This window comes from Xenopus laevis, chromosome 3S (genome assembly GCF_017654675.1).
Source record: "Xenopus laevis strain J_2021 chromosome 3S, Xenopus_laevis_v10.1, whole genome shotgun sequence".
NCBI classification, from domain to species: domain Eukaryota; kingdom Metazoa; phylum Chordata; class Amphibia; order Anura; family Pipidae; genus Xenopus; species Xenopus laevis.
This window is the reverse complement of record NC_054376.1, coordinates 89,817,684-89,840,213: the sequence shown is the minus strand read 5'-3', so window position 1 is coordinate 89,840,213 and position 22,530 is coordinate 89,817,684. Positions and strand designations below refer to the sequence as shown.

Sequence of the window (22,530 nt, the reverse complement as noted above, 5' to 3'; positions counted from 1 at the left end):
TTATTCTCCAAATGTTATGTTAGTACTATAACACTGAAGGCAGAGCTTTGAAGAACAGGTGTAATTTGTGCGGAGCCATTTTTTATACATAATACTTTAGCAAGATAAACATTAATTAAAACGTCCTTCATGTGCAATTCCTGTTGACAACATACATGGGGATGTTCTGGGTGACTCTGGTAAGGCCTTAACAGCAACCTTGAGTGACCTCTTTAAGCTAATGATGGTGACATAAGAAATTGCAGAGGACATTCCAAAGCCAGTTAAGAGACAACATCATAAATGTGTGTGTGGAGGAAACTGTAAATGTTAATGACTGTGAAACCTAACATTGTGGTATTTAAATGATCCATAAAGTAGGTATTTCCTTTACTTAATGTACATGTAGTGTGTTACATAATATTTTATAGACATATATTATACATGTTAATTTCATCATGCAAGAAATCACACAATTCAACAGTACCTAGACAAGATTTTTTGTGCCTCATTTACATCAACCCTGAAAGTATGGAATAACATTCATCAAATCCTAACAAAAAAAATGACACAACCATTTTGTGTCAATTGTATTGCCCGGCACAACTTTGCCATAGTTGCTTTTGGACTACAGGTAACTGGACTAGTGATGTGCGGGCCAACCTGATACCCGCAGGACCCGCGGGTCGGGCAGATTCGAGTCGACCTCGCATTGCTCCTCGCGGGTGGCACCTTAAAATGCTGGCATCCGACTTCCAGGTTCCGGTTTTTTAGTCTTGCGTCTGCTCGCCCCGCCCCTTTTGTGATGTCATTGTGATGTCATCGGCGGGGTGGGCAGCACAGGTCTATAAAAGGACCCCGGAAGTGCGTGTGTGGGTTGTAGCAGGGCGGGTTAGGGTCGGGTGCGGGTCAGGGAAACTAAAATTGGACCCTCTGGTAACTGCACTGATTATAACCTTTGTTTGCCCTGAGCCTCTACATGACTTTATGCAGCAGTGAATACTGTGTTATCACATGTTCCATTGAACATTTGGATTAGGGATGCACCGACTCCAGGATTCGGCCATTTTCAGCAGGATTCGGCCGCCAGGCCGAACCGAATCCTAATTTGCATATGTAAATTAGGGTTTGGTCCAGTATTCGGCCGAATCTTTCACCAAGGATTCGGGGATTCGGCAGAATCTCAAATAGTGGATTCGATGCATCCCTAATTTGGATAGTGATCCCCAACCAGTAGCTTGTGAGCAACATGTTGCTCCCCAACCCCTTGGATGTTGCTCCCAGTGGCCTCAAAGCAGGAGCTTATTTTTGAATTCCAGGCTTGGAGACAAGTTTTGGTTGTATAAAAACCAGGTGCACTGCCAAACAGAGCCTCAATGTAGGTTGACAATCCACATGGGGCTACCAAATGGCCAATCACAGCTTTCCAGGAACATTTTTCCTGCTAGTGTTGCTCCCCAACTCCTTTTACTTCTGAATGTTGCTCACAGGTCCAGGTTGTGGATCCCTGGATTAGAGAGTTCTACACCTCATTGTGGATATATTATAATTGATAGTCAGGGTATATACATGATGGGATTTGTGTAAATGGCATACAAATTATCAGCTCATACACATGGGTTTATATCAGTTGCTGAAGAGCAATAGTATATATTGAATTAGTTCTTCTCATGCCAATTAGCATGACAGAGTGCAGGATAAAGCCGGTGTAACAGTATCACTCTCCTCCTCTCTGAGGGAAACCCATGAGCCTGCAGTAAGGGATAAAGAGCCAAGCGCTACTGTCCCTGGCGCTAACCCCACGCATGTGCTACTCACCGGAGCAACGGAGAGCCTCGGAGAAGATGAAGCGGACACACAGGTCACACCAGGCGTTCACAGCGGCCTCGGCCTGGAAGTTGTGTAAAACCACCGGCTGCTGCTCCTGGAAGATGTAGCGGACATCAGGGGGCGGACGGTGGGAGCGGACCCTACTGCGTCGGACTCCTGGAAGGATACCGGTTACTCCAGAAGCATAAGCCGGCGGCTCCGAGCTATGGCCAAGTCGGACGTGCAGAGGCCTGGGAGCCCGTGCGAGGGCAGACATGTCACAAGAGTCCGGTAATAGCACAACTGGAGAAATACAGTAGCCAGTCGTTCTGACAGCCCGGGACAGCAAAGAGACGGGAATGAAATAGCGAAGTGTAAGTGGGAAACGCCTCCGCCGCTAGCTCCTCCCACTTAGAGAAATTTGCTCTCACAGGTTAAAGAAACAGTAACACGAAAACATTTTAAAGGAATGACAGTCTGATGTACTGCTGTCTGGCACTGGTAAAAGTTTTGTATTTGCTTCAAAAACATAACTATAGTTTATATAAACAAGCTGCTGTGTAGCCACGGGGCAGCCATTCAAGTACAGGTTATTTTATACAGTAGATAACAGATATGTTTGGAATACTTCCATTGTATACTACAGAGCTTATCTGTTATCTGCTGTGTATCCTGTGCCTTTTCTCCTTTTTTAGCTTTCAATGGCTGCCCCCATGGCTACACAGCAGCTTGTTTATATAAACTATTGTAGAGTTTCTAAAGCAAGCACAACATGTTTACCAGTGCCAGGCAGCAGTACATTAGAATGTAATTCATTTAAAACACTTACTTTTTTTGGTGTTACTATTCCTTTAACATTAGACCCAGTGCCTTGCAGATTCTTGTGCCCGCCCCTATTCTCCATCCCACTCCCACTAACAGTGTCTAGCAGCAGCGTTGTGCCTCAAGCTGTGCGTCTCACCTGTACTGTCTCCTCCCTCCGACTGCATTCTTGCTGCATTTCTAACTCGGCTGCACCTTGGGCTCTTCCTCAGAGTGGCAGCAGCAGTGCAGTAGTACGTGGCCAGCTGAAGTGATCTACTTGTACATTACATGATGAGCTTTTAAAGGACTTGTTCACCTTCAAACACCTTTTTTTCAGTTCAATTGTTTCCAGAAATAAAGACTTTTTCCAAGTACTTTTTCTTCTATTTGTGACTGTTTTTCTAATTTTGACGTGTAAAGTTTCATTTTTCACCTTCTAAAGCAGCTCTGGGAGGGGGGGGGGTCACCAACTCTTTAACTGTTATAAATGGATACATTTAGTTGATACATTTCTTATCTTTGTCACTGCTGAGCAGAATCTCTGGGTTTCATTACAGGCAGCTGTTAGAATTGATACAATAGTTGCTAATATTCTATAGATACTGCTGCGATCAACTCTTGTCAGTCACACAGTTTGGGACCCAGTAAGAGCTACATTCTGGGTCAGACTGGGTTGGAGGAACACCTGGAAAAAACCAGTGCGCCCTCCCAACCAGGTCCAGACTGAGAATTAAAATAGGCCCTGGCATTTCAGGTACACAGAGGCCAAATCAGCCCACACAGAGGCCCATACAGCTCCCACCAGCCCACTAAATACTGACTTTCTATGGGACCTTATAGCAGCCCCTCTGGCATTTTCCAGAACCAACACATTGCCAGTCCGGGCCTGCTCCCAACCTAGACCCCCTACCAGCCTGCCTCCTGACCACTCTCAGGCAAGGGGGCAGGGGTGCCAGAGGAGGCTGGGGTGGACTGCCCAGGGTGTGTAGAGGCTCCTGATAATGAAGCCCAGGGTCGGACTGGGCCGACAAGCCTCTGAGGAAAAAAAACAGGGGGCCCCCGGCTCTTGTGGGCCCCGCAAGCCCAGATCCGCACCCAGATCCCACATCTGAAGGATTCTTCCACCCGCAACCTCCCTTTTTTCAGGCGGTCGCAGCAACGCAACAGCAGAGGGGGGCCCTGGTACTATGTGGGCTCAAGGTAAAAGATGTAAAAGGGTAATATTTACTTAAATATATATTCCAGTTTGAAAAAATTCTTAAATAGGCCACTTAATATGATATAAAGTATCTGTTGCTTAAAAGGGTTGTTCACCTTTAAATTAACTTTTAGTATGATGTAAAGATATTCTGAGACAGTTTGCAATTGGTTGTTATTATTTATTATTAGTGGCTTTTGAGTTATTTAACTTTATATTCAGCAGTCCTCTAGTTTACAGTTTTAGCACTCTGGCTGCTAGGGTCCACATTACCCTAGCAACCATGCTGGATTATGAATAGGAGTGGGCCTGAATACAAAGATGAATAATAAAAAGTGCCAATAGCAATACATTTGTAGCCTTCAAGTGCATTTGATTTTTAGAAGGGGGTCAGGGACCCCCATTTGAAAACTAGAAAGGGATAGAAGATAGTAAATAATTCAAAAATGATAAAAAAATAAATAATGAAGACCAATTGAAAAGTTGCTCAGCATTGGCCATTCTATAACTTTCAAAAAGTTAACTCGAAGGTGAACTACACCTTTAAGTATTTATTTTGGCCTAAAAGCATACACATGGAGCAGATTTTGGTGAGAGAATGCACCAAAAACCGCTCGTGTATCTGCATACAGGCTGATACAGTGACTCTGTGTACCAGTGGCATAACTAGATGTTGCAGGGCCCACAGCAAAATAATTTGAGGGGTCCCCAAAAATTGTCCTGTTTTACCAATATATAGTAAAATTACTCATTAATTAGAGCCTCATGGGCCCCCTGCAGCCGCAGGGTCTGCTTCCTCTGTAGTAACCTCTGCTGGGTACAGACAAACAAGTGCATGAATGGCTTGTTTTTCGGCATGCACTTACACATGTATGTATGTCAGAGCCATACAAGTGAATTAAAACAATTGTTACTACATAATAGGGTGCAGTACATTCCACTTGGTATTGATGGTGGCTCTGGATGTAGAGGTTTGTTTTCACCAGTATACATTTGGAGATTTGTCCATATTTAGATTACCTTGCATTAGAATGTATAATGTAGTTTGGCTGGACGTCATGTATGAATCATAACAGCAGAATCCCACATGTGGCTTAAAAGTCCTGTAACACCAAAAATGGAAGTGTTATAACGTAATTAATATATACTCTGGTAAAACTGACAGAAATGCTACTATAGTTTATATACATAAGCTGCCATATAGCCACAGGGGCAGCCATTCAAGCTGGGGAAAAGGGAGAAAAGGCACAGGATACATAGTGCATAACAAATAAGCCCTGTAGAATACAATGGTGTTTAAGCTGTTATCTTCTATGTAGCCTGTGCCTTTTCTCCTTTTTCCAGCTTGAATGGCTGCACAGCAGCTTGTTTATATAAACTACAGCAGTATTAAAGAAGCAAACACACACCTTTTACCAGTGCAGGTCAAACCACATAATATTTTTTATTATTTTGATACACTTTCAGGTGTTGTTGTTACTGTTCCTTTAAATAACATTCATGGGCGGCTATACTCCTGCTTTGTCTGTCCTTAGTTCATCTGAATGCTCCATGAGTTACATGAGTCACATCAGTATGCACTCCAAAGCACATACCAGCATCAGCAGTAAAATAATGACACCTGGGAACTGACAGTTGTATATCCACTTACAGAAATTCCTCAGACTTTTACTTTCACTTCTCAGATCTATAATGTGTGTATTGTGTACCCGGCCCTTAGCACTTCTTAAAAAGTTCCCTTACAGAATGATGTATACACAATGTTACCTAACAGTGAACATACATTATATTCTTTGCTATGCTTTAGAGCTGGTGCTACATTACTTCACATTAGCACACTGGTCCCAAGCATTCTGGATACTACAACCCATGCCTGCAATAAAAATTTCCTGCTGGGACTGCCGGTTCAGTAGAATACAGAGCAATTAAGGGGTTCAGAGCAACTGAAATTCTTGGGTAAGTCTTCCGATACTGGTTTATTCGAGTTGATTCATTATCTACCATAGAAAATTGTTGAATTGATAGCAGATGATGTAGTTTCATACAGAAATCATAAGCGATAGCTCATTAGTGTATTAACTAAAAATGTTGCTCGTTTTTGCTGTGAAATCCTTATAACTCACCTGAAAATGAAATGTGTTGTAAAGGAATTTACCTTTCATGAAGTCTGCCCTTATAATCACACCATTGACAATATATCCCTTTTTATATCGTTTTATGCATTTTGATAACACAATATTTGTGAAAAATAATAAGGATTTGAAATTTTGTGACCGGGCACATTTTTCCATTGGCAGAAAGGAAAGAATTGCTTTGGTCATAAATTCTTAACGATGGGATTTAAAAAATAAAACTAAAGAACTGTGAACGCCCAGTAATATAATTTGAGCAAGATAACTAGAACATTTAGGGTTCTCCTAAATTGTAATTTGCAAATCAGGATTCAAAAGAACAGGTCGCCTTTAGATGCAAAGACAGAAGTAAAATATTCTTCAACTTTCTACATATAGAGGGACAATTATTTCTCAAAATATCTCATGTTTGATGGGCAGAATATATTAAAATGCTGTCATACAAAGAAGTCTGCAGCACACTCGACAAGGAGCAATAAAAATGACTTGGATACCTGCAGGTTCCTGTGTAAGGGTCTGGCCACACAAGCAGATTCGGGGAGATTAGTCAAAGTCGCACGAAGTTTCCTCGTGAGATTGTCACCCCGAAGAAGAGGAGATTTGTCACTGGGGCGAATAATCTCCCCGAATCTGCACGTGTGGCCAGACCCTAAATTGTCTTAGAGCAATGACGCACAGAGCTACAAGTAGCAGCTACAAAATGCCAAAAAATACCCTGCCATAGACACTACTGAGAATTGCCTCTCTAAAACACAAGTACTGTCTTAGCAGAGACAATGATCATTACTGTCTATTTTGTAGCTGTGATAAGTTGCTGCTACTTGTAGCTCCGTATGTCAGTGCCCTTAGGCAGTGTTTTTTTCTAGCACCACATTTCTCTCTTACTGAACCACAGCATCAAACCACACTGTGTCATTATAAAGGTGGCTCAGATGTAGAAATCCACTTGTTTTGAGACCCCGATATGCCCACATTAAATTGGGCGATATCACAGGATCACAGGACCACATAAATGCAGAGATACGGCCGCAATCCGATGGCATTTTTTAACCTGCCCGATCCAGATCTGGCCAACTTTCAGCCAGATATCGATCAGGGAAGACCATCGGATGGCCTTACACACGGTCCAATAAGCTGCCGACTCGGTCTGTCAGCAGCTTTTATCGGCCTGTGTATGGGAGCCTTAAGGTAGTGTCCCTTTTATAAAATGGCCCCTGTTTAACTACAATACAATTTTTATTTAATGTTTAGCAGTTTTTCATTTCCTGTCAATCAAGAAATCACACAGGCTTAATGTACTGGAGTTATGTATTATTCAGCTTCACCAGCAATGTATTCATTTACAACCATTAGGAGAAATAGGTATTTAATTCTTTATAGACCCACAGTTGCATACTCTCTGGCAGATAACAAGCTCTCTGCTTTGCTTCTTTGTCTTATCATCAGCAATCAGCACACAGATCTGCACACACGCCTAACAAAAGCTGTTCCCTGATAGCATACACAAAGTGCACACAACTCTATAGTCAACCCTGCTGTAGCAAGATTAGCTCCATGGAACTGCTTCGTAGTCAAAGATTTAAATGCTTATAGAAAAACAAACAAACAAAAATAAAACTCATTTTGAAAGGGTATATCATGGAATGAACTGTCTAATTCAAAGGAATCAATTTACTAATAACAGAGTTACAAAGACTTAAAGGGATACTGTCATGAGAAAACAGTTAATAGTGCTGCTCCAGCAGAATTCTGCACTGAAATCCGTTTCTCAAAAGAGCAAACATATAAATTTTAAATCTGACACGGTGCTAGACATATTGTCAGTTTCCCAGTTGCCCCCAGCCATGTGACTTGTGCTCTGATAATCTTCAGTTACTCTTTACTGCTGTACTGCAAGTTGGAGTAATATCACCCCCCAGCAGCCTAACAACAGAACAATGGGAAGGTAACCAGATAGCAGCTCCCTAAAACAAGATAACAGCTCCCTGGTAGATCTAAGAACAGTACTCAATAGTAAAAAGCCAAGTCCCACTGAGACACATTTAGTTACATTGAGTTGGAGAAACACCAGCCTGCCAGAAAGCAGTTCCATTCTAAAGTGCTGGCTCTTTCTGTAATCACATGACCAGGAAAATGACCCGAGATGGCTGTTAGCACACCAATATTACAACTAAAAAAAATACACTTGCTGGTTCAGGAATTAAATTGTATATGGTAGAGTGAATTATTTGCAGTGTAATTTAGAAATAAAAATGACACCATAAAAATCACGACAGAATCCCTTTAAGAATTAACAACAGTTTAACTTTATGGGGCATGTTTATTAACACTGGATGACAAACATCACTGGTAATGTGGCCCAATCAGAACTTTGCTTTTGTTTTCTAACTTGTAGGTAACTGTTCAAATCTAATTGCCAATTGGTTGCTATGGGCAACATCACCGGTGATGTTTATCTCCAATGTTAATAAACACACCACGTGTTCAGTTTAACAGTTTTGATTGCAGAGAAACAGTTATACTGGTTACCTAGAATACTTTAGTTTCATAAGTGCAATAGTGACATAATAAAAATACACAATTTTTTGAAAAATCACAGTATGGTACATATATATACATATTTCTGGCACTAAAACTTTATGGATGAAATGGACACAGGGAGTTACAAGGTCCTCATATATTTATACTGGCCACAGTTTTCAGCATATTAGTGCCTATTTTACTAAATGCAATCAACGTTCCCGAAGCCGCCATCCATAGTCAGGGCGCCAAACCTAGAAAAGCAAAAACAATTTAAGCATGAACATTTCGTTTTATAGCATTTTAACTGAACACACATATACATCTGTATTAGACAGGGTCTTTATTATCCTGTTCTCAATTAAAAACATCAAATAAAATTCAAAGTCGTCATTCAGCAGGTTGCCAACTGCATATCCATATGCATTAGACTGCATGGGATTTGCTTGGAGGGGCTGCAAACACAATCCAATATATTTACACGGTCTCTGACTGCAATATTCTAAATATGGTATGGGATCCATTATCTGGAAACCTGTTTTCCAAAAAGATCAGAATTATGGAAAGGTCATTTACCATAGACTCCATTATAATCAAATAATCTAAATTTTTCAAAATGATTTCCTTTTTCTATGTAGTAATAAAACAGTACCTTATACATGATCCAAACTATTAATTTATTGGAAACAAAACCAGCCTATTGGGCTTATTTAATGTTTAAATGATTTTCTAGTAGACAAGGTATGAAGATCCAAAATACAGAAAGATTTTCAAACAAGTCCTAAAAGCAGATGAGGAAAACCAAATTGAACAAATGAAACAAAAATTATTCTATTTGTTCATGTATTTATTGAAAAAAAAATGATCCAATAACATATCTGCATGTTGCAACAGTAAGTAAATCAGTATTTACTTACTTTTGCTCAGTATTTGGTATGACTCCCTTGTGCAGCCATAACTGCAACTAGATGTTTGTGGCAATTGTTGATCAGTCCTGCACATTGTCTTGCAGGTATTTTAGCCTATTCTTCCATAAAAAATAGTTTCAGCTCTTGGATGTTGGTGGGTTGGCCATTAGAAATCACGGGGCCCCGTACAACAAAATTTTTGGGGCATACGCACAATTAATTCTATGTAGAATCTGCAAAATCCCAGGGGAGATGATGTACGGCGATGGGAGAACCAGGTAATTTTTGGTAATTTTGTGGCATATGGCAGTCAGTGTTGTTGATGCCAGCCAAGTGGACAATGATAGACCAAAAGAACACTGCATAGGGGTAACATGTATAAATGGGGATAGTGATGACTAACCCAGTGCTAGGGTGAGACCCCTATGCTACTGTCATAAGGTGGGGGTGGTAATTGGTAAAAACACTACTGCATAAAGTAATGCTGGGAAGAGAATTTCCCTTATTTGTGGCTTTTCAGCACCAAAGGAACAATGTCATCAAGTGTAAACAGTCCCCAGAATGGCGTACCTTTCTCCCAACATTCAGTCTGATGTCATTTCTAATACAGAAGCTCATATTGCAGTTCCGTTCAGCTACTTCCACATCTAGCGTCAAGCTCCGCCCCCGTTTAATTTACTGAGCCTTCCTTGCCTATTGACCAGGGAAGACGTCAAAGAGGTGTCTGCTGCGCACAGATCTACAGCCAGCCAAGTACCTGTGCGCATGTGCAGTTTCTTCCCAAGAGCATTCCTGTTTTTGATCGGGACTTCAGAAGAAAGTGGCATGGCTTCGGCGCTGGCAAGGGGGGACCCGGCTCTTCGAAAAGTGCAGCACTGCCGGGCTACCTTCAGGCCCGGGCCCGGTACACTTGTACCCCCTGTGCCCCCCCCCAATGGCGGTCCTGTTTGTGGGTTTCTCACATGAACTACTTGCTTTAGCTCAATCTGCAACATTTCAGTTGGCCATTCCAGAACATTCACTTTATTCTTCTTCAGCAGTTCTTTGGTATAACTACTTGTGTGTTTAGGATCGTTGTCTTGCTGCATGACACACTGTCTCTTGAGATCCAGTTCACGGACAGATGTCTTGACATTTTCCTGGCATTCTCTGGGATAATTCAGAATTCATTGTTCCATCAATGATGGCAAGTCATCAAGGCCCAGATGCAGCAAAACACCCACACCACCATGTTTCACAGATGGGATAAGGTTTTTATGCTGTGATGTTTTACTTTCTCCAAATGTAATACTCCTGATTTAAGCCAAAAAGTACTATTTTGGCTTTATCTGTCTATAAAACATTCTTCCAGTTTCCTTCTGGTTTACCCTTATGATCTTTAGTAAACTGTAGACGGTCAGCAATATTTTGGGGGGAAAGCTGTGGCTTTCTCCTTGCTACCCTGCCATACACACCATTGCTGTTCAGTGTTCTCCTAATGGTGGACACATGAACATCAACATTTGCTGATGTGAGACAGGCCTTCAGTTGCTTAGAACTTACCCTGGGTTCGTTTGTAACTTCTCGGACTGACTCTTTGTAGTTGGAGTCGACCATTCTGGGTAGGGTAACAACGGTCTTGAATTTCCTCCATTTGTACACAATCTGACTGGTAGAATCCAAACTCTTTAGAGATAGTCTTGTAACCTTTCCCAGCTTTAGGGGCATCAACAACTCTTTTTCTGAGGTCCTGAGGTGTGATCAGGCTTTGCTGGATCAATAAAACTCTCAAACACACTTGATTGTCATCCCATTGACTGAAAACACCAAACTGTGATTTCACCTTTAAATTACATGATCCTAAGGATTCACTTACTTTTGCCACACACAAATATGTTATTGGATCATTTTTTTATTTTCAATAAATACATGACCAAACATCATCATTTGTGTTTCATTTGTTTAACTACTTTTAGGACTTTAGTTTGAAAATCTGATGATGTTTAAGGTCACAGTCATATAATAATATAGCCAATTTTAAAGGGTTCACAAACTTTTAATCACAACTGCTCCATAAAAGTACAGGCGGGTTAACTTGCTCGTAAGATTTTATGTTTGTGTGAATAAGATAGGACCATTACTGTACTCACTGGGACAGGGACTGATAATGTATAATCTCTGTACAGCACTACAGAATATGCCAGTGTTATAAAGGATAAATTAAAAATCTGCATCCTGATTGTGCCCCCATATAGAAGTATAATGCAGTATTGGGTGACTTTAAAGGGGTGGTTCAACTTTAAGTTAACTTTTAGTATGTTATGGTATGGCTATGTCTAAGCAACTCTTAAATTGGTCTTCATTTTTTATTTTGTGTTGTTTTTTAATTATTTGCCTTTTTCTTCTGAATCTTTCCAGCTTTCAAATGGGGGTCACTGACCCCATCTAAAAAACAAATAATCTATAAGGCTACAAGTGTATTGTTATCGATACGTTTTATTACTCTTCTTTCTATCAATGCCTCTCCAATTCATATTCCAATCTCTTATTCAAATTAATGCATGGTTGCTAGGTGAATTTGGACCCTAACAATCAGATCACTGAACTTGCAAATGGGAGAGACACTGAATAAAAGGGTAAATAACTTAAAAACCACAAATAAATGAAAATCAATTGCAAATTGTCTCAGAATATCACTCTCTACATCATAGTATTATTTTAAAATCTTTATGTTTTCATGGTCTCCAGAACTGAAAATAGCATTTCCACTGTAACTATTTAGTTGAATTTTGCATGGAAAGTTTGCAAAAACTGTTGAAAAAATTAAGGGTACCTTTCCAAAATGTGATTGTTTTCCTCTAATTCTTTAACAACGCCCTCCATGTCTTCTTTCAGTTTACGCATTCTGTCAAAGAAAACACCGTTATACATTAATAGTAAACCGCAATGTTTAAAAATGAACTCCGGGGGGGGGGGGGGGGTTATTTATTAAAGTCCGAATGCCAAAAACTCAAAAAATGCTAGTTTGTTTTTTTTTACTATAAAACCCAAATTTTTACTGGAAAAAAATCTCACATTTTTCAGGATTTATTATACCCCAAGGATGGAAAAAGTCAGAATCCAAAAATCCGGCATCTCAAGCCTGCATAGGTTGTATATAAGTCAATGGGAGAAGTTCCAAAGATATCGTGATCTGCTCTGGGCGTCAAATCCAAAAAATCAGATTCAAATTTTTCACGCTTTACTTTTTTCCTGCACAGGAAATTTTGGGAAAAATGTATTGATAAAATAGGGGAGAAAACCGGTGAAGATTTAGTCAAGAGTAGCTTTCAGAAAATAATGAGATCATTTCGGATTTTGATTAATAACCCCTAAGGCTAATGGCACATGGGTGTTTTAATGTACAATAAAACAAACTGCCTTGTTCAGTGCAAATGAAGCTGTCTGTACCTACCCAAGTGTCATTTCCACTAAAGTGTTGGGACTTGAATATATTGGATTCACTCCTGATTTTATGCCACCGGGTGCAGCAAACATATTTGGAGACATCTTCTCTTGATACTACAGTTGCATAGATTAAAAAGAAAACAGCTTAGCAGAACCATGCAGCTATACAACAACAAAATAAAGAGAGAGATGGCCGGGCTCCATAGACAAACAAGTAAACAATAGAAGCTGGCAGTGGTTCACCGTTTACAGTTATACCACAATTTCTCACTGCTTGATGCTGGGCAATTACACGATTCTAAAAGATTTGTCTACTCTCTGCAGTCTTCTGTTAATAGACTAACCTGTCTGTAGTCTTTGCCAAAAAGAAATGTAGAAACATTGCTCAGAGGACAAAGCATTTATAGAATGGGAGGTCACTTGTTCAATGGAGCACAGTAAAGTTATTGTGAGGTCGATCATAGGAAGTTTGCTGGAAAGAGAGCCTGATGTCAGGATATGGATGTATGAACCCAAAATAACCTACCCTGTGCTTCCAGTTGCTTCAAAATTCAAATCTTGTTGGCCAATAACTATTGGTGCACATGTGCAGTCATCATTCTTGTCTATATACAGATATACCTATTTCTCTGCTTATCAACAGAACTAATTAACCTACTGGGATAATATACACACATAACTTAGTAATAGCCATTAACGACCCAATACTCTGTGCAAATAGTTATTTGTATCTGTCCTATCACTGTGAAGCAGCCTTCTTAATAAGCCATATGGGCATGACACATTTGTGACCTCCTAAATGCTTCCTTTCCCTGTGATATACTTTTTATGATAAATTAGATGATCCCTGTCTATGTTATTTAACCCAACACCCATCACTGTTTAACTAAAGCCCAATCACTAAAAGATCAAATTTGCTAGAATATCCAACTAATGCAGCATTTTGAAGGAGCAGTTCAGTGTAAAAACAAATAATGGCTAAATAGATAGGCTGTGAAATGTGAAATAAAAAATGTTTCTAATATAGTTAGTTAGCCAAAAAGTAATGTATAAAGACTGGAGTGACTGGATGTCTAATAGAATAGCCTGAAACCAACTTCCTGCTTTTCAGCTCTCTAACTCTGAGTTAGTCAGCGATTTTAGGGGGGCCCCCATGGGACATAACTGTTCAGTGAGTTTGCAATTGATCCTCAGCATGCAGCTCAGATTCAAAAGCAACAGTTATGACCCATGTGCCCCCCCCCCTCAAGTCACTGATTGGTTACTGCCTGGTAACCAATCAGTGGAAACCAAGAGAGCTGCAAAGCAGGGAGTAGTGTTCTGGCTATTATGTTAGACATCCAGGCACTACAGCCTTTATATATTACATTTTTGGCTAACTAACTATATTAGAATTTTGTTTTATTGTGCATGGGTTATCTATTTAGCCAGTTTGTATTTTTTTATGTACTTTTAATGGTATTGAAGCTGCAGGATGTACCTGGTTGATGTAAAGCTGGCACTTTGAAAGTTCTTCTTCAATGTCAAAACACTGGCTTTTAACTGAAAATAATTGTTTTCGTACATGAATCATCTTCCTAGAAACAAAGATTATACCATATTAGTGAACACTGCTAGTTACCCCTTTTAAAATAAGTCACAGTGCAAAATACACTTACCTCATCCAGTCTAAAGTCTTGCTGCGGAAAACTTCATACTTGCCAACACATTCATCTTTGAAAAGGGAGAATGCTTTTGTTGCATGTATGCACAATTTCTGCCTGCATATAAAGAAAATTCGAATAAATATAGCATCACTGGTGTTGTAGCCAGTGCACTCTCTTGCCCACCTACCCACTGACAATTTTATGTGACAATATATAAATATTTGTAGAATATTCAGTGCAACAACTTACAGTTGAGTGAAAGGGCCTTTTTTATATTGTAAAAGACTTGAATAAGAAATAAATAGAGAAAATATGCAATTCTAAACTTTTTAACTGGGAGTTGCCTACTTGGGTAGCCCCTTAACAAAATGACCAGTACAACACAGATGTCCCCTCTATGCCGCCATTGTATTTCACAGACATGTGACATGGGGTTTCAGTGCTATTCAGAGCTCTTTGACTTGTTACAAGCAGAGTAAGGACAAAGATACTGAGCCTCCTGGAGCACTAACTGAAGATGTTCTGAGCTATTCAACCAGGTTGATATAAAATGCCCTATGGATAATGTGCTATATAATGTAATTTTGCAAAATTTCATTTAAACAACGCCAAACATCCCCCCTCCCACAAAACACCTCAAATGACTGATAGCTGCTTCTCATCCCTTTCTATGGGAATTATTCTGCTCGTGTTATATGCTCAACAGAGGAGACAGATGCACAATTTCCTTAGAGAGGATGCACCATGGGACACGATAACTCCATGCGCAGAAATACCTGAAAGCGCCAGGCAATAATGCTTTGTTACTACTGCTCTATGTGATATTCATTTGGAGAAAAAGTTGTCATGGCACCAGCAAAAGTGCTTAACTTTCAAGTAGGAATTAGTTCCTTCGTGGTCATAGTACTTAAAACACGAGTAGACGTGAATAACGCAAGACTTACTTGTCAAACTTGTGTATTTGCTCCTCATTGTACAAAAGCCCTGTAACAGATAAGAATATAATTATAACAGTGATTGAAATTTAAAAATGTTAAAAAGTTGTTCAAGTTAGGTGCATATATGCTTATGTAAAAGCAAACAACGACTTCCTTGTATGTGTAATTCATTATTCTTAAATATCTGAAATATCATTGAAAGATCAAGTACAGTACATCATCTATTACTCAATGGTAGTAAATTCAGCAACATCAAGGGTTGTATGATGTAAACAGTGAGCCTGATTTACAGTGCTCTCACACTGCAGTAAGATACGCTCACTAAAGCAGTTGTTTTTATCCTTTTTTCCCCCCACATAGACTGTCCCCATTTGACAAACGAATTAGGATTGCGGGTGCAAACACCTGCATGCTGCAAGCAAAAAACATTGAACTACTGCTATAGTGCTATAGAGCAGGGACCTCCCTCCTCCTGTGTCTGCAAATATGGATACTCAAACTTGAAATGTTCTTAGTAGCCCTACTAAACTCCAGTAGCTCCATAAACTCCAGTAGCTCCATAAACTCCAGTAGCTCCATAAACTCCAGTAGCTCCATAAACTCCAGTAGCTCCATAAACTCCAGTAGCTCCATAAACTCCAGATCCCAAGCATTCCAGATAATTAACCCAATACATGTAAGTAAGTGGTTTCAAAACTAGCAACAAAGTTAAATAAGGATAAATAGTCAAACAGATTCTCTACAAGTTTCCACTGTATTATTTATACTACAAATCCTAGTCAAATGCTGGGTTTTTATCTTTCCCCAAATATCTGCCTTAAGACCACTAAATGGCCTAATAGAATTACTACGGGATGCACCGAATCCACTATTTTGGATTTGGCTGAAACCCCTGAATCCTTTGCGGAAGATTTGGCCGAATACTGAACCAAATCCTAATTTGCATATGCAAATTAGGGGTGGGAAGGGGAAAACATTTTTTACTTCCTTGTTTTGTGACAAAACTCACGCGATTTCCCTCCCCGTCCATAATCTGCATTTGCATTTGGATTCGGTTTGGCCAGAAGGATTTGGCCGAATCCTGGATTCGGTGCATCCCTAAGAATTACTAACAACTTGCAGAATGTAAAGTCACCACATGCATATACACATCTTGTCTGATAAAATAAACCCAATAGGAGTGTCTTGCCAACAATATGGATTCATGCATACAAGATATTGTTTAATTATTACAGTGAAAAGGGAGATCATTTTTAAAAATTTTAATTATTTGATTAAAATGAACTCTATAGGAGATGTTATTAAATTAATAACTTGTGCAGCACTGGTGTCACCACAAGAAATGCTACCTCATAGTCAGGGTTTGCTGTCCCCAGCAAAAAAGATTCTCTGTGAAGCTACATTTTAATAGTTTTTGTTTCTATAGATCAGAGGTCCCTAACCTTTTATACCTGTGAACAAAATTCAAATATAAAGCGTCGAGAAGCAAAAAATAGTTCCTGGGGGTGCCAATTACAGGCTGTGGTTGGCTTTGAGGCCACTGGGAGCAACATCCAAGGGGTTGGTGAGCAAAATGTTGCTCAAGAGTCACTGGTTGGGGATCACTGCTATAGATGACTGAATGCAGGTTGCAAATTTGCTTTACAACTTCACTCTCTACAACATGCTAAAATTTAATTTAAAGTATTACCCCTTTAGAGAGGTTTGGCAGGCAGGTCAACAACAAAGAGGGGCTCTTTCATTTGGGGACTAATTTACTTACTGCGCTGTGCTTTATCCTTCTTGAACTGGCAGTATATTTCTGTTATCAGAGATAGCAACACTTGCAGTTTCTCCACACTAAGAAATAGAAATGAAAATGTAGATGAAATTTGCATTTTTTAAAAATGATTTTTCTTAAACTTTGATTATTTACTTTCTGTCAGCTGAGTGTGAGCCTTCAGTGTTGATCCAGGTGTCCATGAGAGCTCCTCCAGGAGTCAGTTTGTTTTTAACTTCTTGTAACGAGGATTTCACACTTTCCTGCGTGCTGGAAAGCTGCAAAGGAAATTCCTTTTCAGTATGATGAAACAACTTAAACTCTGCATTCAAATGACTGCCCTTGAGTAACATGTAAGCAGCCAATTGATCCATTAACCCCAAAACTTGATGTGGGAGAGGTTTAAACTAAAAAGTGGACGAGAGAGTTTTAAAATGAAACAGGAAATGCTAGGACTGTTTCCCATGCTTTACTATGCAATTCAACGATAGACAATTAAGGGTACTTTTACTACCCTAGTTCTCCACAAGCACAAAAGCAATCTGAAATAGTCATAACATATTTTTTATGCTCTTTAAAATAGCCTGCAATATATAAATTATAAACTCCAGCCAGCACTGCCCTCTCTCTTTCCATTTCACTGTGATCCATGTTAGCAATTATTATTCAAATAAAACACAAAAAGATAAATAAGTGATGATAGGATAAATCTAAGGGGTTATTTACTAAAACCTGAATCGGGTTGGGGTTTTAAAGGGGAAAATGTATCAAGTCTTTTCCTGCACCGGATTGTTTGAGTTATTTTATTGATAAATGAGGTAAAATTGTGGAGTTTGATCAAATTTATTTAATAAAATAATGAGAACATTTTGAGTTTTAGCAAATAACCCCCTTAATGTTAAACTGGCGAGCTGCAAAACAAAACATAAATGCCAAAGCCAATTTTCTTAGAATATCACATGATATTACAGGAAGACTATACCTTAAAGAGGCACTCCAGCTTACAAACCAAACTTTGATTTAATTTTCTATGCTGAAATCCAGCTGTTTAACAGTTCTTCTCTTTCTGCAACATTTGAAATCCTGGCAGGGAAGGAGGAACTAAAACACTGATGTTACATATTGTAACAACTTCTCCACAGCTCACAGACAGCATGCAGGAACTACATAACCCATAATGCATTGCACTGAGATGTTCCTTTCCTTATTGAAATCACGTGTGCAGGGAATTGTGGGGTTTGGAGGATGCAGGCTAAGGACAGATTGTGCTGATAAAGAGTAACAGTAGTCAGCCAGCTCAGCAAAGTAGTAAAAGAGAGGTCAGCAGGAGAGCAGAGGGCTACGCTTAGGGAACTGTCAGAAATAGAGATGCACCGAATCCACTATTTGAGATTCGGCCGAATCCCCAAATCCTTTGATAAAGGTTTGACCGAATACCGAACCCTAATTTGCATATGCAAATTAGAGGCTGTAAAGGAAAAAGTGGGGAAACATTTTTTTTACTTCCTTGTTTTCTGGTGAAACGTCACGAGTTCCCTTCGCGCCCCTAATTTACATATGCAAATTAGGATTCAGATTCGGCTCGGCCAAGCACAAGGATTTGGCTGAAAAAGGCCGAATCCTGGCTGAATCCTGAACTGAATCCTGGATTCGGTGCATCCATAGTGAGAAACCATTAAAGGAATTGTTCAGTGTAAAAATAAAAACTGGGTAAATAGATAGTATGTGCAAAATAAAAAAATGTTTCTAATATAGTTAGTTAGGCAAAAATGTAATGTATAAAGGCTGGAGTGACTGGATGTGTAACATAATAGTCAGAACACTTCCTGCTTTTCAGCTCTCTTGGTTAACACTGACTGGTTACCCTGGTTACCAGGCAGTAACCAATCAGAGACTTGAGGGGGCCACATGGGTCATATCTGTTGCTTTTTAATCTGAGCTGAATGCTAAGGATCAATTGCAGACTCACTGAACAGAAATGTACCATGTGGCCCCCCTTCAAGTCGCTGACTAGCTCAGAGTTATAGAGCTGAAAAGCAGGAAGTAATGTTCTGGCTATTATATGAAAAACAACTCAGGTAAGGCTTAGTCAGATAATAACAGGCTTGTAGTGTTGGGGTGTCCACTAAATAAACAGCATATAAATCAAGAAAAGAAAATGAAAGGGACTTATCCCCACACTACAAAAGCCTGAAAATTATGAAAATTGTATGAAAACAAATAAGTAACCAAAAATAAATAAAAAGCAATTTTTATTCACCACCATGCCATATTGAGAACAGTGAAGTTAAAACCATTTAAAATAATAAGCAGCGCTGCATATGGAAATGAAGGGATCCCTTCTATCAGGACAAAAAACCCAAAGCTGGTTATGTTAACCAACAAAGGGGAAAAAAAGGGTTAGCATGCTATCAAAAATTGTTTAGTAACAAAATTATGAAGAAATTCAGAGCAAGATGGTACATGTACGTTTTGCAATGCAATGGTTCAGTGAAATTCAATTAAATCAGTCCATCTTGATCCTAAAAAGAAAAAATTCCAATGTTCTGAGAGTACAGCATGTGAATATTCCCCTACTTGATTTATTCAAACGGATTGGCAAGAAAGCAGGGGTTAAAACCCCTAAGTCTCTAATGTTGGAGGGTCAACAATTGAAGGGCTCCAATCCTAGGGTTAATGCTTAATGGACGTGCTGGGGCTTCAATAGGCCAGGGTAAAGGGTTGGCTCGCCTCCGGAAAGTAATGGCGATTATCCGTCAGAGTAAAATTTCACCACATATATTGCCCAAATATTTCCCAATGATCACAAGGTCCACCGCCTCTTGTGACGGTTCTGTAGCCCTCATAAATAATGAAAATATACAGACCGTCTGGCGGGTTGTGCTCACGAATGTGGCCGTATTTCCTTGGGGCGTCTGTGTGTGGATAAAGTCCTTAGCCTCTCCCAGTCACGCCAAAATGCAGTCCAAGAAGGGACCCCCTGCGTCCAGTGCAGCGCCGAACCTCGACAGCTGTTTTGACAAAGCCACACGTTGTGGCGAAACAGCTGTCGAGGTTCGGCGCTGCACTGGACGCAGGGGGTCCCTTCTTGGACTGCATTTTGGCGTGACTGGGAGAGGCTAAGGACTTTATCCACACACAGACGCCCCAAGGAAATACGGCCACATTCGTGAGCACAACCCGCCAGACGGTCTGTATATTTTCATTATTTATGAGGGCTACAGAACCGTCACAAGAGGCGGTGGACCTTGCGAACATTGGGAAATATTTGGGCAATATATGTGGTGAAATTTTACTCTGACGGATAATCGCCATTATTTTCCGGAGGCGAGCCAACCCTTTACCCTGGCCTATTGAAGCCCCAGCACGTCCATTAAGCATTAACCCTAGGATTGGAGCCCTTCAATTGTTGACCCTCCAACATTAGAGACTTAGGGGTTTTAACCCCTGCTTTCTTGCCAATCCGTTTGAATAAATCAAGTAGGGGAATATTCACATGCTGTACTCTCAGAACATTGGAATTTTTTCTTTTTAGGATCAAGATGGACTGATTTAATTGAATTTCACTGAACCATTGCATTGCAAAACGTACATGTACCATCTTGCTCTGAATTTCTTCATAATTTTGTTACTAAACAATTTTTGATAGCATGCTAACCCTTTTTTTCCCCTTTGTTGGTTAACATAACCAGCTTTGGGTTTTTTGTCCTGATAGAAGGGATCCCTTCATTTCCATATGCAGCGCTGCTTATTATTTTAAATAGTTTTAACTTCACTGTTCTCAATATGGCATGGTGGTGAATAAAAATTGCTTTTTATTTATTTTTGGTTACTTATTTGTTTTCATACAATTTTCATAATTTTCAGGCTTTTGTAGTGTGGGGATAAGTCCCTTTCATTTTCTTTTCTTGATTTATGTTCTGGCTATTATATTACACATCCAGTCACTCCAGCCTTTATACATTACATTTTTGGCTAACTAACTATACTAGAAACATTTTTTATTTTTCACAGCCTATTTACTTTATATTGCAAAGTCGCTTAAAATTATTTTTCAAAAAGCTTAAGTTATTTTTTTGTGGAGTTCGCTTTTAAGAATGGATACTTGACCAACATAAGTGACCTATTTTAGCTTTAGCTTGAGAGTAAAAGATACAGCGTGTCCATTCAATGGTTATTTACTTAAAAAATTGCTATTTTCTATGTATCCAATGGAAAACTAGAAAAGAATACTTTTATAGAAATGGTTTATTTAGATGAAGCACATATTTATTTATAGAGACCTGCAATGTTCAGGGGTAGAGTTTACCATTAAAATATATTTCAAGTTAACAGTTTATTTTAAAAATGCAAGCAGGGGCTGAATTAATTTTGTCTGAAATAAAGTGTAAATTCTGGTCAACACTTATTGACTAAACGCACATAGTGAAGTCAAAAGGTGGCCATAGACGCACAGATAATATCGTACAAAGCGAATTTTCGTCCGATATTCGTTGCGTGTATGGTGGAAAAAGAGCCGACCCATATCAGCAAAAGACTTGGATATCGGTCGGCTCGTCGATCGGACTGGACGGAAAATTTTGATCGGGTGCCTTTGAAAGGACCCAAACATCAGCCATTGTTAGTGCTGAATCGTCAGATACAGGTAGACTTCTATTGTTTCTTCCCGTATATCTACCTGTATATCTGACGATTCAGCTCTACACGTGTGTATTGAAACGAAATATCTTTCTTGGAAAGATCTTTTCCAAGAAAGATCGTAATTGTTACGTCTATGGCCACCTTAAGTGTGTTACTTTTAAGTAGCACAGTTGGCATTTCTTTTTACAGCTTATTTACCGGTCTTCGCTATTTTTGCACTGATTTTTATTATTTTCATTTAATTATATTATTTAATATTACATTTATTATTCAAGATTTTATACTAAACAATGAAGTCCAAAAAAGTATCTCATATAGAATGAAAGACAAAGGAAAGCATTCATCTCTTACATTCAGCAGTTTGTCATGGATTACATAAACTTCTGGTTCCACACTGGTCTGCATCAGTTGTTCATATCTGAAAGTTTACACAGACAATAAAACACTTTCATTAAAATATCTGCAAAGCCTTCCATTTACACAGTAGAATAACAAAATTTATGCACCCCATAGCAAAACCTGTTTAATATTCCCTTGAGTCGAGGTGAGAATGCTGTTTTACAGACATATATTAAAATTGTGCATAATCAGGACCCGGAAGGACCCCTCTATATCATGTCTCATAATCACAGTAAGATCATGGGAATGTACATAAAAAAACATTGGCAGTTGACATGAAAATTATGCCTTAGACCTTTTGTGCGCAAGAAATGCATTAGCCATGATTTCAAATATAAAACAAACACTATGGGGTATATTTATCGTGCTGT

The 22,530-nt window shown here is 39.4% G+C and overlaps 1 protein-coding gene across 2 annotated transcripts in view; it reads right to left on the bottom strand.

Moving 5' to 3' along the window:
* Positions 1 to 8,538: 8,538 nt before the first annotated feature.
* tbk1.S (TANK binding kinase 1 S homeolog) overlaps positions 8,539 to 22,530 on the bottom strand; it is a 39,798-nt gene continuing 25,806 nt past the window's right edge. The window contains exons 13-21 of one of the 2 annotated variants that reach the window (XM_041588630.1): positions 22,112 to 22,178; positions 17,276 to 17,397; positions 17,123 to 17,199; positions 15,367 to 15,406; positions 14,435 to 14,536; positions 14,257 to 14,353; positions 12,784 to 12,890; positions 12,163 to 12,234; positions 8,539 to 8,696 (exon numbers count right to left, since the gene is read on the bottom strand). In XM_041588630.1, coding sequence (XP_041444564.1) covers positions 8,645 to 8,696; positions 12,163 to 12,234; positions 12,784 to 12,890; positions 14,257 to 14,353; positions 14,435 to 14,536; positions 15,367 to 15,406; positions 17,123 to 17,199; positions 17,276 to 17,397; positions 22,112 to 22,178 — 736 coding nt within the window. In that variant the 3' untranslated portion in view covers positions 8,539 to 8,644. Of the gene's footprint in view, positions 8,697 to 8,766; positions 8,978 to 12,162; positions 12,235 to 12,783; positions 12,891 to 14,256; positions 14,354 to 14,434; positions 14,537 to 15,366; positions 15,407 to 17,122; positions 17,200 to 17,275; positions 17,398 to 22,111; positions 22,179 to 22,530 lie in introns of those variants that run through there. The other variant, XM_041588629.1, reaches the window with a different exon arrangement.